At 61.9% G+C, this 13,811-nt stretch overlaps 1 protein-coding gene across 1 annotated transcript in view; it reads right to left on the reverse strand.

Annotated features, from left to right (window-relative positions):
• LOC140402871 (NT-3 growth factor receptor-like) overlaps positions 1 to 13,811 on the reverse strand; it is a 247,128-nt gene that overhangs the window by 64,370 nt on the left and 168,947 nt on the right. The window contains exon 11 of the mRNA XM_072490496.1: positions 3,163 to 3,321. Within this exon, the coding sequence (XP_072346597.1) occupies positions 3,163 to 3,321 (159 nt within the window). The remainder of the gene's footprint in view (positions 1 to 3,162; positions 3,322 to 13,811) is intronic.

Raw genomic sequence — 13,811 nt, forward strand, 5'->3', positions numbered from 1 at the left:
TCAGGGTCTTTTTACCTTTGCGATTCCTCAACTCTACCCACAGAGATTCTCTGCCTTCTGATCCTATATCACTCTATGCTATCGATTTAACTTAATTCCTTACTAACAATGCAACCCCGCCCCCTTTGCCCATCTGCCTGGCCTTTCGATAGGACCCATATCCTTGGATATTTAGATCCCAGCCCTGATCCCCTTGCAGCCACGTCTCTGTGATGCCCACAACATTGTACCGGCCAATTTCAATGTGCGCAACAAGCTCATTTACCTTGTTCCGTGCACTGCGCGCATTTAGGTACAACGCCCTCAATCCTGCATTGGCCACCTCCCTTTTCACACTCTCCTCAGTCACTGTACCCTGTACTGTGGCCCTTTTTGATTTTTGACTGTGACTTCTCTGCCTTACACTTTCCCCCCTTCCTGCTTTTTGTTTCTGGCCCCGTTTTACTTCCCTCCGACTTCCTACATCGGTTCCCATTCCCCCTGCCACATTAGTTTAAACCCTCCCCAACAGCTCGAGCAAACCCCAGCACATCGTTTCCAGTCCTGCCCAGGTGCAGACCGTCCGGTTGGTACTGGTCCCACCTCCCCCAGAACCGGTTCCAATGCCCCAGGAATTTGAATCCCTCCCTCTTGCACCATCTCTCGAGCCACGCATTCATCCTATCTATCCTGACATTCCAACTCTGACTAGCTCGTGGCACTGGTAGCAATCCTGAGATGACTACCTTTGAGGTCCTACTTTTTAGTTTAACTCCGAACTCCCTGAATTCAGTTTGTAGGAGCTCATCCCGTTTTTTACCTATATCGTCGGTGCCTATATGCACCACGACAGCTGGCTGTTCACCCTCCCCCCCCAGAATGCCCTGCAGCTGCTCTGAGACATCCTTGACCCTTGCACCAGGGAGGCAACATACCAACCTGGATTCTCGATTGCGTCCGCAGAACCGCCTGTCTATTCCCCTTACGATCGAGTCCCCTATCACTATAGCCCTGCCATTCTTCCTCCGGCCGTCTTCCTCAGTGACCACCACCATGTCTCTTGCCTCAGAGTCAGAGGTCAGGGGGTCGGGTCACACTCTGGGGGTCTGGGCTTATAGTCCAGATCGGCAATCCCAGCGGCAGCGTTGAGGGAGTGCCGCAATGTGGGAGGGTAAGTACTGAGGGAGTGCCGCACTGTCAGAGGGTCAGTACTGAGGGAGTGCCGCACTGTGGGAGGGTCAGTACTGAGGGAGTGCCGCACTGTCAGAGGGTCAGTACTGAGGGAGAGCCGCACTGTCAGAGGGTCAGTACTGAGGGAGCGCCGCACTGTCGGAGGGTCAGTGCTCAGGGAGTGCCGCACTGTCGGAGGGTCCGTACTGAGGGAGCGCCGCAGTGTCGGAGGGTCCGTACTGAGGGAGTCCCGCACTGTGGGAGGGTCAGTACTGAGGGAGCGCCGCACTGTCAGAGGGTCAGTACTGAGGGAGTGCCGCAATGTGGGAGGGTCAGTACTGAGGGAGTGCCGCACTGTCGGAGGGTAAGTACTGAGGGACCGCCGCACTGTGGGAGGGTCAGTACTGAGGGAGTGCCGCAATGTCAGAGGGTCAGTACTGAGGGAGAGCCGCACTGTCAGAGGGTCAGTACTGAGGGAGCGCCGCACTGTCGGAGGGTCAGTGCTCAGGGAGTGCCGCACTGTCGGAGGGTCCGTACTGAGGGAGCGCCGCAGTGTCGGAGGGTCCGTACTGAGGGAGTCCCGCACTGTGGGAGGGTCAGTACTGAGGGAGCGCCGCACTGTCAGAGGGTCAGTACTGAGGGAGCGCCGCAATGTGGGAGGGTCAGTGCTGAGGGAGTGCCGCACTGTCAGAGGGTCAGTGCTGAGGGAGCGCCGCACAGTCAGAGGATCAGTACTGAGAGAGCGCCGCACTGTCGGAGGGTCAGTACTGAGGGAGCGCTGCACTGTGGGAGGGTCAGTACTGAGGGAGCGCCGCACTGTGGGAGGGTCAGTACTGAGGGAGCGCCGCACTGTCAAAGGGTCAGTACTGAGGGAGCTCCGCACTGTCGGAGGGTCAGTACTGAGAGAGTGCCGCACTGTCTGTGGGTCAGCACTGAGGGAGCGCCGCACTGTCGGAGGGTCAGTACTGAGGGAGCACCGCACTGTGGGAGGGTCAGTACTGAGGGAGCACCGCACTGTCAGAGGGTCAGTACTGAGGGAGCACCGCACTGTCAGGGGTCACTACTCAGAGAAGTCTGCACTGTCCGAGGGTCTGTACTGAGGGAGCGCCGCATTGTGGGAGGGTCAGTACTGAGGGAGTGACGCACTGTGGGAGGGTCAGTACTGAGGGAGCGCCGCACTGTCAGAGGGTCAGTACTGAGGGAGTGCCGCACTGTCATAGGGTCAGTAGTGAGGGAGCGCCGCACTGTCAGAGGGTCAGTACTGAGGGAGCGCCGCACTGTGGGAGGGTCAGTACTGAGGGAGTGCCGCACTGTGGGAGAGTCAGTGCTGAGGGAGTGCCGCACTGTCAGAGGGTCAGTACTGAGGGAGTGCCGCACTGTCAGAGGGTCAGTACTGAGTGCCGCACTGTCAGAGGGTCAGTACTGAGGGAGTGCCGCACTGTCAGAGGGTCAGTGCTGAGGGAGCACCGCACTGTCAGAGGGTCAGTACTGAGGGAGTGCCGCACTGTCGGAGGGTCAGTACTGAGGGAGTGCCGCACTGTCGGAGGGTCAGTACTGAGGGAGCGCCGCACTGTCAGAGGGTCAGTGCTGAGGGAGCGCCGCACTGTGGGAGGGTCAGTACTGAGGGAGCGCCGCACTGAGGGGGTGCCGCCTTCACACTCGGTATTTAATTGAGGCCTTGTCTACCCCATTGGGCAGGGGTAATACTTCCCTCGGCCTCTCGAAGATGAAGAGTGGAAGGGTTGTGGGAGGGGGAAGAGGGGACTGGATTCGGCCTGGCATCCAGGGGTTCAACCCCACCACCAACATCCCAAATAATAACCGGTGATCCGGGACATGGTCACACTGCCGTCTGTGGGATCTTGCTTAGCGGTAATTGCTGCGTTTGCTCCGGGGACACGTCCCGAGGTCGGACCGGATTGGATGCGGAAGCTCTGAGCTTCGCTGGGTAGGCTCGACGAGGGCCGTTGCTGGAGGCACCGGGCTGGGATGCAGATCGAGACTAGGCCTCACCGTTGATGAAGCTCTGCTCCTCCGGATTCATGATGCTGGTCAGGTGGGCTTCCTCCGCCCGACATTGCTCCTCGGCCGACTCCCAGGGCCTGCGACCGCGAAAGACCTTGTAGCAGCTTCCCAGGAATTTCTGCCACCCCACTTCGCAGAGCACCTCATCTAGCGCGGGAGAGAAGTCTGTTAATTTACACAGGCATTTGGATCAGTACTCCAGGGCGCCCAGAATACTGAGATCAAGTAACAGACAGACACTCGAGCATCGGCAGTCAATGCGGCGCTCCCTCAGTACTGACCCTCTGACAGTGCGGCACTCCCTCAGCACTGACCCTCTGACAGTGCGGCACTCCCTCAGTACTGACCCTCCCACAGTGCGGCGCTCCCTCAGCACTGACCCTCTGACAGTGCGGCACTCCCTCAGTACTGACCCTCCCACAGTGCGGCGCTCCCTCAGCACTGACTCTCTGACAGTGCGGCACTCCCTCAGTACTGACCCTCCCACAGTGCGGCACTCCCTCGGTACTGACCCTCCCACAGTATGGCACTCCCTCAGTACTGACCCTCCCACAGTGCGGCACTCCCTCAGTACTGACCCTCCCACAGTATGGCGCTCCCTCAGTACTGACCCTCCCACAGTGCAGCGCTCCCTCAGTACTGACCCGCCCACAGTGCGGCACTCCCTCAGTAGTGACCCTCCCACAGTCCGGCGCTCCCTCAGTACTGACCCTCCCACAGTGCGGCACTCCCTCAGTACTGACCCTCCCGCAGTGCGGCGCTCCCTCAGTACTGACCCTCCCACAGTGCGGCGCTCCCTCAATGCTGACCCTCCCACAGTGCGGCACTCCCTCAGTACTGACCCTCCCACAGTACGGCGCTCCCTCAGTGTTGACCCTCCCACAGTGCGGCACTCCCTCAGTACTGACCCTCTGACAGTGCGGAGCTCCCTCAGTACTGACCCTCTGACAGTGCGGCACTCCCTCAGTATTGACCCTCTGACAGTGCAGCACTCCCTCAGTACTGACCCTCCCACAGTGCGGCGCTCCCTCTGTACTGACCATCCCAAAGTGCGGCGCTCGCTCAGTACTGACCCTCTGACAGTGCGGCACTCCCTCAGTACTGACCTTCCCACAGTGCAGCGCTCCTTCAGTACTGACCCTCTGACAATGCGGCACTCCCTCAGTACTGAACCCCTGACAGTGCGGCACTGCCTCAGTACTGAACCTCTGACAGTGCGGCACTCCCTCAGTACTAACCCCCTGACAGTGCGGCACTCCCTCAGTACTGACCCTCTGACAGTGCGGTGCTCCCCGAGTACTGACCCTCCCACAGTGCGGCGCTCCCTCAGTACTGACACTCTGACAGTGTACAACTCTCTCAGTACTGACCCTCCCACAGTGCGGTGTTCCCTCAATACTGACCCTCCCACAGTGCGGCGCTCCCACAGTTCTGACCCTCCGACAGTGCGGCACTCCCTCAGTACTGACCCTCCCACAGTGCGGTGCTCCCTCAGTACTGACCCTCTGACAGTGCGGCTCTCCCTCAGTACTGACCCTCCCACAGTGCAGCGCTCCCTCAGTACTGACCCTCTGACAGTGCGGAGCTCCCTCAGAACTGCCCCTCTGACAGTGCGGAGCTCCCTCAGTACTGCCCCTCTGACCGTGCGGTGCTCCCTCAGTACTTACCCTCCGACAGTGCGGCGCTCCCTCACTACTGACCCTCCCACAGTACGGCGCTCCCTCAGTACTGACCCTCTGAAAATTCGGCACTCCCTCAGTACTGACCCTCAGACAGTACGGGGCTCCCTCAGTACTGACCCTCCCACAGTGCGGAGCTCCCTCAGTACTGACCCTCTGACAGTGCGGCACTCCCTCAGTACTGACCCTCTGACAGTGCGGCACTCCCTCAGTACTGATCCTCTGACAGTGCGGAGCTCCCTCATTACTGACCCTCTGACAGTGCGGCACTCCCTCAGTACTGACCCTCTGACAGTGCGGAGCTCCCTCAGTACTGACCCTCTGACAGTGCGCCACTCCCTCAGTACTGACCCTCTGACAGTGCAGAGCTCCCTCAGTACTGACCCTCTGACAGTGCGGCACTCCATCAGTACTGACCCTCTGACAGTGCGGCACTCCCTCAGTACTGACCTTCTGACAGTGCGGCACTCCCTCAGTACTGACCCTCTGACAGTGCGGCACTCCCTCAGTACTGACCCTCCGACAGTGTGGCGCTCCCTCAGCACTGACCCTCCGACAGTGTGGCGCTCCCTCAGTACAGACCCTCCGACAGTGCGGCGCTCCCTCAGTACTGACCCTCCCACAGTGCGGCGCTCCCTCAGTACTGACCCTCCGACAGTGCAGCGCTCCCTCAGTACTGACCCTCCCACAGTGCGGCGCTCCCTCAGTACTGATCCTCCCACACTGCGGCGCTCCCTCAGTACTGACCCTCCGACAGTGCGGCGCTCCCTCAGTACTGACCCTCCCACAGTGCGGCACTCCCTCAGGACTGACCCTCCGACAGTGCGGCGCTCCATCAGTACTGACCCTCCCACAGTGCGGCGCTCCCTCAGTACTGATCCTCCCACACTGCGGCGCTCCCTCAGTACTGACCCTCTGACAGTGCGGCGCTCCCTCAGTACTGACCCTCCCACAGTGCGGCGCTCCCTCAGTACTGACCCTCTGACAGTGCGACTCTCCCTCAGTACTGACCCTCTGACAGTGCGGCGCTCCCTCAGTACTGACCCTCCCACACTGCGGCGCTCCCTCAGTACTGACCCTCTGACAGTGCGACTCTCCCTCAGTACTGACCCTCTGAAAGTGCGGCGCTCCCTTAGTACTGACCCTCCGACAGTGCGGCGCTCCCTCAGTACTGACCCTCCGACAGTGCGGCACTCCATCAGTACTGACACTCTGACAGTGCGACGATCCCTCAGTACTGACCCTCCGATGTGCAGCACTCCTTCAGTACTGACCCTCTGACAGTGCGGCGCTCCCTCAGTACTGACCCTCTGACAGTGCGGCCCTCCCTCTGCGCTGACCCTCTGACAGTGCGGCGCTCCCTCAGTACTGACCCTCCCACAGTGCGGCGCTCCCTCAGCACTGACCCTCCCGCAGTGCGGCACTCCCTCAGTACTGACCCTCTGACAGTGCGGCACTCCCTCAGTACTGACCCTCCCACAGTGCGGCGCTCCCTCAGCACTGACCCTCCCGCAGTGCGGCACTCCCTCAGTACTGACCCTCTGACAGTGCGGCACTCCCTCAGTACTGACCCTCTGACAGTGCGGCACTCCCTCAGTACTGACCCTCCGACAGTGTGGCGCTCCCTCAGCACTGACCCTCCGACAGTGTGGCGCTCCCTCAGTACAGACCCTCCGACAGTGCGGCGCTCCCTCAGTACTGACCCTCCCACAGTGCGGCGCTCCCTCAGTACTGACCCTCCGACAGTGCAGCGCTCCCTCAGTACTGACCCTCCCACAGTGCGGCGCTCCCTCAGTACTGACCCTCCCACACTGCGGCGCTCCCTCAGTACTGACCCTCTGACAGTGCGGCTCTCCCTCAGTACTGACCCTCTGACAGTGCGGCGCTCCCTCAGTACTGACCCTCCGACAGTGCGGCGATCCCTCAGTACTGACCCTCCGACAGTGCGGCACTCCATCAGTACTGACCCTCTGACAGTGCGGCGCTCCCTCAGTCCTGACCCTCTGACAGTGAGGCCCTCCCTCTGCGCTGACCCTCTGACAGTGCGGCGCTCCCTCAGTACTGACCCTCCCACAGTGCGGCGCTCCCTCAGCACTGACCCTCCCGCAGTGCGGCACTCCCTCAGTACTGACCCTCTGACAGTGCGGGACTCCCTCAGTACTGACCCTCCCAGAGTGCGGCGCTCCCTCAGCACTGACCCTCCCGCAGTGCGGCACTCCCTCAGTACTGACCCTCTGATAGTGCGGCACTCCCTCAGTACTGACCCTCAGACAGTGCGGCGCTCCCTCAGTACTGACCCTCCCACAGTGCAGCGCTCCCTCAGTACTGACCCTCTCACAGTGTGGTGCTCCCTCAGTACTTACCCTCCCACAGTGCGGCACTCCCTCAGTACTGACCCTCCCACAGTGCGGCGCTCCCTCAGTACTGACCCTCCCACAGTGCGGCGCTCCCTCAGTACTGACGCTCTGACAGTGCGGCGCTCCCTCAGTACTGACCCTCCGACAGTGCGGCACTCCCTCAGTACTGACCCTCTGACAGTGCGGCGCTCCCTCAGTACTGACCCTCCCACAGTGCGGCACTCCCTCAGTACTGACCGTCCCACAGTGCGGCGCTCCCTCAGTACTGACCCTCCGACAGTGCGGCGCTCCCTCTGTACTGACCGTCCCACCGTGCGGCGCTCCCTCAGTTCTGACCCTCTGACAGTGCGGCGCTCCCTCAGTACTGACCCTCCGACAGTGCGGCGCTCCCTCAGTACTGACCCTCTGACAGTGCGGCGCTCCCTCAGTACTGACCCTCCCACAGTGCGGCGCTCCCTGAGTACTAACCCTCCCACAGTGCGGCACTCCCTCAGTACTGACCGTCTGACAGTGCGGCGCTCCCTCAGTACTGACCCTCCCACAGTGAGGCAATCCCTCAGTACTGACCCTCCCACAGTGCGTCGCCCCCTCAGTACTGACCGTCTGACAGAGCGGCGCTCCCTCAGTACTGACCCTCTGAGAGTGCGGCGCTCCCTCAGCACTGACCCTCCCACAGTGCTGCGCTCCCTCAGTACTGACCCTCTGACAGTGCGGCGCTCCCTCAGTACTGACTCTCCCAAAGTGCGGCGCTCCCTCAGTACTGACCCTCCCACAGTGCGTCGCTCCCTCAGTACTGACCGTCTGACAGTGCGGCGCTCCCTCAGTACTGACCCTCCCACAGTGCGGCGCTCCCTCAGTACTGACCCTCCCACACTGCGGCGCTCCCTCAGTACTGACCCTCTGACAGTGCGGCTCTCCCTCAGTACTGACCCTCTGACAGTGCGGCGCTCCCTCAGTACTGACCCTCCGACAGTGCGGCGATCCCTCAGTACTGACCCTCCGACAGTGCGGCACTCCATCAGTACTGACCCTCTGACAGTGCGGCGCTCCCTCAGTACTGACCCTCTGACAGTGAGGCCCTCCCTCTGCGCTGACCCTCTGACAGTGCGGCGCTCCCTCAGTACTGACCCTCCCACAGTGCGGCGCTCCCTCAGCACTGACCCTCCCGTAGTGCGGCACTCCCTCAGTACTGACCCTCTGACAGTGCGGCACTCCCTCAGGGTGACCCTCAGACAGTGCGGCGCTCCCTCAGTACTGACCCTCCCACAGTGCAGCGCTCCCTCAGTACTGACCCTCTCACAGTGTGGTGCTCCCTCAGTACTTACCCTCCCACAGTGCGGCACTCCCTCAGTACTGACCCTCCCACAGTGCGGCGCTCCCTCAGTACTGACCCTCCCACAGTGCGGCGCTCCCTCAGTACTGACGCTCTGACAGTGCGGCGCTCCCTCAGTACTGACCCTCCGACAGTGCGGCACTCCCTCAGTACTGACCCTCTGACAGTGCGGCGCTCCCTCAGTACTGACCCTCCCACAGTGCGGCACTCCCTCAGTACTGACCGTCCCACAGTGCGGCGCTCCCTCAGTACTGACCCTCCGACAGTGCGGCGCTCCCTCTGTACTGACCGTCCCACCGTGCGGCGTTCCCTCAGTACTGACCCTCCGACAGTGCGGCGCTCCCTCAGTACTGACCCTCTGACAGTGCGGCGCTCCCTCAGTACTGACCCTCCCACAGTGCGGCGCTCCCTGAGTACTAACCCTCCCACAGTGCGGCACTCCCTCAGTACTGACCGTCTGACAGTGCGGCGCTCCCTCAGTACTGACCCTCCCACAGTGAGGCAATCCCTCAGTACTGACCCTCCCACAGTGCGTCGCCCCCTCAGTACTGACCGTCTGACAGAGCGGCGCTCCCTCAGTACTGACCATCTGACAGTGCGGCGCTCCCTCAGCACTGACCCTCCCACAGTGCTGCGCTCCCTCAGTACTGACCCTCTGACAGTGCGGCGCTCCCTCAGTACTGACTCTCCCAAAGTGCGGCGCTCCCTCAGTACTGACCCTCCCACAGTGCGTCGCTCCCTCAGTACTGACCGTCTGACAGTGCGGCGCTCCCTCAGTACTGACCCTCTGACAGTGCGGCGCTCCCTCAGTACTGACTCTCCCACAGTGCGGCGCTCCCTCAGTACTGACCCTCTGACAGAGCGGCGCTCCCTCAGTACTGACCCTCTCACAGTGCGGCGCTCCCTCAATACTGACCCTCTGACAGCGCGGCGCTCCCTCAGTACTGACCCTCTGGCAGTGCGGCACTCCCTCAGTACTGACCCTCTGACAGTGCGGCGCTCCCTCAGTACTGACCCTCTGACAGTGCGGCGCTCCCTCAGTACTGACTCTCTGGCAGTGCGGCACTCCCTCAGTACTGACCCTCTGACAGTGCGGCGCTCCCTCAGTAATGACCCTCTGACAGTGCGGCACTCCCTCAGTACTGACCCTCTGACAGTGCGGCACTCCGTCAGTACTGACCCTCTGGCAGTGCGGCACTCCCTCAGTACTGTCCCTCCCACAGTGCGGCGCTCCCACAGTACTGACCCTCTGACAGTGCGGCACTCCGTCAGTACTGACCCTCTGGCAGTGCGGCACTCCCTCAGTACTGACCCTCTGACAGTGCGGCGCTCCCACAGTACTGACCCTCTGACAGTGCGGCACTCCCTCAGTACTGACCCTCTGACAGTGCGGCACTCCCTCAGTACTGACCCTCTGACAGTGCGGCGCTCCCTCAGTACTGAACCTCCCACAGTGCGGCGCTCCCTCAGTACTGACCCGCCCACAGTGCGGCGCTCCCTCTGTACTGACGCTCCCACGGTGCGGCACTCCCTCAGTAATGACCCTCCCACAGTGTAGCGATCCCTCAGCACTGACCCTCCCACAGTGCGGCACTCCCTCATTACTGACCTTCTGACAGTGCGGCGCTCCCTCAGTACTGACCCTCCCACAGTGCGGCGCTCCCTCAGTACTGACCCTCCCACAGTGCGGCGCTCCCTCAGGACTGACCCTCCCACAGTGCGGCGCTCCCTCAGTACTGACCCTCCGACAGTGCGGCGCTCCCTCTGTACTGACCCTCTGACAGTCCGGCGCTCCCTCTGTACTGACCATCCCACAGTGCGGCGCTCGCTCAGTACTGACCCTCTGACAGTGCGGCACTCCCTCAGTACTGACCCTCTGACAGTGCGGCACTCCCTCAGTACTGACCTTCCCACAGTGCAGCGCTCCTTCAGTACTGACCCTCTGACAGTGCGGCACTCCCTCAGTACTGACCCTCTGACAATGCGGCACTCCCTCAGTACTGAACCCCTGACAGTGCGGCACTGCCTCAGTACTGAACCTCTGACAGTGCAGCACTCCCTCAGTACTAACCCCCTGACAGTGCGGCACTCCCTCAGTACTGACCCTCTGACAGTGCGGTGCTCCCCGAGTACTGACCCTCCCACAGTGCGGCACTCCCTCAGTACTGACCCTCTGACAGTGCGGCGCTCCCTCAGTACTGAACCTCCCACAGTGCGGCGCTCCCTCAGTACTGACCCGCCCACAGTGCGGCGCTCCCTCTGTACTGACGCTCCCACGGTGCGGCACTCCCTCAGTACTGACCCTCCCACAGTGTGGCGATCCCTCAGCACTGACCCTCCCACAGTGCGGCACTCCCTCAGTACTGACCCTCTGACAGTGCGGCGCTCCCTCAGTACTGACCCTCCAACAGTGCGGCGCTCCCTCAGGACTGGCCCTCCCACAGTGCGGCGCTCCCTCAGTACTGACCCTCCGACAGTGCGGCGCTCCCTCAGTACTGACCCTCTCACAGTGCGCTGCTCCCTCAGCACTGAACCTCCCACAGTGCGGCACTCCCTCAGTACTGACCCTCCCACAGTGCGGCGCTCGCTCAGTACTGACCGTCTGACCCTGCGCCGCTCCCTCAGAACTGACCGTCCCACAGTGCGGCGCTCCCTCAGTACTGACCCTCTGACAGTGCGGCACTCCCTCAGCACTGACCCTCCCACAGTGCGTCGCTCGCTCAGTACTGACCCTCCCACAGTGCGTCGCTCCCTCAGTACTGACCTTCCCACAGTGCGGCACTCCCTCAGTACTGACCCTCTGACAATGCGGCACTCCCTCAGTACTGAACCCCTGACAGTGCGGCACTGCCTCAGTACTGAACCTCTGACAGTGCGGCACTCCCTCAGTACTAACCCCCTGACAGTGCGGCACTCCCTCAGTACTGACCCTCTGACAGTGCGGTGCTCCCCGAGTACTGACCCTCCCACAGTGCGGCGCTCCCTCAGTACTGACACTCTGACAGTGTACAACTCTCTCAGTACTGACCCTCCCACAGTGCGGTGTTCCCTCAATACTGACCCTCCCACAGTGCGGCGCTCCCTCAGTTCTGAGCCTCCGACAGTGCGGCACTCCCTCAGTACTGACCCTCCCACAGTGCGGTGCTCCCTCAGTACTGACCCTCTGACAGTGCGGCTCTCCCTCAGTACTGACCCTCCCACAGTGCAGCGCTCCCTCAGTACTGACCCTCTGACAGTGCGGAGCTCCCTCAGAACTGCCCCTCTGACAGTGCGGAGCTCCCTCAGTACTGCCCCTCTGACCGTGCGGTGCTCCCTCAGTACTTACCCTCCGACAGTGCGGCGCTCCCTCACTACTGACCCTCCCACAGTGCGGCGCTCCCTCAGTACTGACCCTCTGAAAATTCGGCATTCCCTCAGTACTGACCCTCAGACAGTACGGGGCTCCCTCAGTACTGACCCTCCCACAGTGCGGAGCTCCCTCAGTACTGACCCTCTGACAGTGCGGCACTCCCTCAGTACTGACCCTCTGACAGTGCGGCACTCCCTCAGTACTGACCCTCTGACAGTGCGGAGCTCCCTCATTACTGACCCTCTGACAGTGCGGCACTCCCTCAGTACTGACCCTCTGACAGTGCGGAGCTCCCTCAGTACTGACCCTCTGACAGTGCGCCACTCCCTCAGTACTGACCCTCTGACAGTGCAGAGCTCCCTCAGTACTGACCCTCTGACAGTGCGGCACTCCATCAGTACTGACCCTCTGACTGTGCGGCACTCCCTCAGTACTGACCTTCTGACAGTGCGGCACTCCCTCAGTACTGACCCTCTGACAGTGCGGCACTCCCTCAGTACTGACCCTCCGACAGTGTGGCGCTCCCTCAGCACTGACCCTCCGACATTGTGGCGCTCCCTCAGTACAGACCCTCCGACAGTGCGGCGCTCCCTCAGTACTGACCCTCCCACAGTGCGGCGCTCCCTCAGTACTGACCCTCTGACAGTGCGGAGCTCCCTCAGTACTGACCCTCTGACAGTGCGCCACTCCCTCAGTACTGACCCTCTGACAGTGCAGAGCTCCCTCAGTACTGACCCTCTGACAGTGCGGCACTCCATCAGTACTGACCCTCTGACAGTGCGGCACTCCCTCAGTACTGACCTTCTGACAGTGCGGCACTCCGTCAGTACTGACCCTCTGACAGTGCGGCACTCCCTCAGTACTGACCCTCCGACAGTGTGGCGCTCCCTCAGCACTGACCCTCCAACATTGTGGCGCTCCCTCAGTACAGACCCTCCGACAGTGCGGCGCTCCCTCAGTACTGACCCTCCCACAGTGCGGCGCTCCCTCAGTACTGACCCTCCGACAGTGCAGCGCTCCCTCAGTACTGACCCTCCCACAGTGCGGCGCTCCCTCAGTACTGACCCTCCGACAGTGCGGCGCTCCCTCAGTACTGACCCTCCCACAGTGCGGCACTCCCTCAGTACTGACCCTCCGACAGTGCGGCGCTCCATCAGTACTGACCCTCCCACAGTGCGGCGCTCCCTCAGTACTGATCCTCCCACACTGCGGCGCTCCCTCAGTACTGACCCTCTGACAGTGCGGCGCTCCCTCAGTACTGACCCTCCCACAGTGCGGCGCTCCCTCAGTACTGACCCTCTGACAGTGCGACTCTCCCTCAGTACTGACCCTCTGACAGTGCGGCGCTCCCTCAGTACTGACCCTCCCACACTGCGGCGCTCCCTCAGTACTGACCCTCTGACAGTGCGACTCTCCCTCAGTACTGACCCTCTGACAGTGCGGCGCTCCCTCAGTACTGACCCTCCGACAGTGCGGCGCTCCCTCAGTACTGACCCTCCGACAGTGCGGCACTCCATCAGTACTGACACTCTGACAGTGCGACGATCCCTCAGTACTGACCCTCCGATGTGCAGCACTCCATCAGTACTGACCCTCTGACAGTGCGGCGCTCCCTCAGTACTGACCCTCTGACAGTGCGGCCCTCCCTCTGCGCTGACCCTCTGACAGTGCGGCGCTCCCTCAGTACTGACCCTCCCACAGTGCGGCGCTCCCTCAGCACTGACCCTCCCGCAGTGCGTCACTCCCTCAGTACTGACCCTCTGACAGTGCGGCACTCCCTCAGTACTGACCCTCCCACAGTGCGGCGCTCCCTCAGCACTGACCCTCACGCAGTGCGGCACTCCCTCAGTACTGACCCTCTGACAGTGCGGCACTCCCTCAGTACTGACCCTCTGACAGTGCGGCACTCCCTCAGTACT

The sequence above is a fragment of the Scyliorhinus torazame genome, chromosome 26 (assembly GCF_047496885.1).
Source record: "Scyliorhinus torazame isolate Kashiwa2021f chromosome 26, sScyTor2.1, whole genome shotgun sequence".
NCBI lineage: Eukaryota > Metazoa > Chordata > Chondrichthyes > Carcharhiniformes > Scyliorhinidae > Scyliorhinus > Scyliorhinus torazame.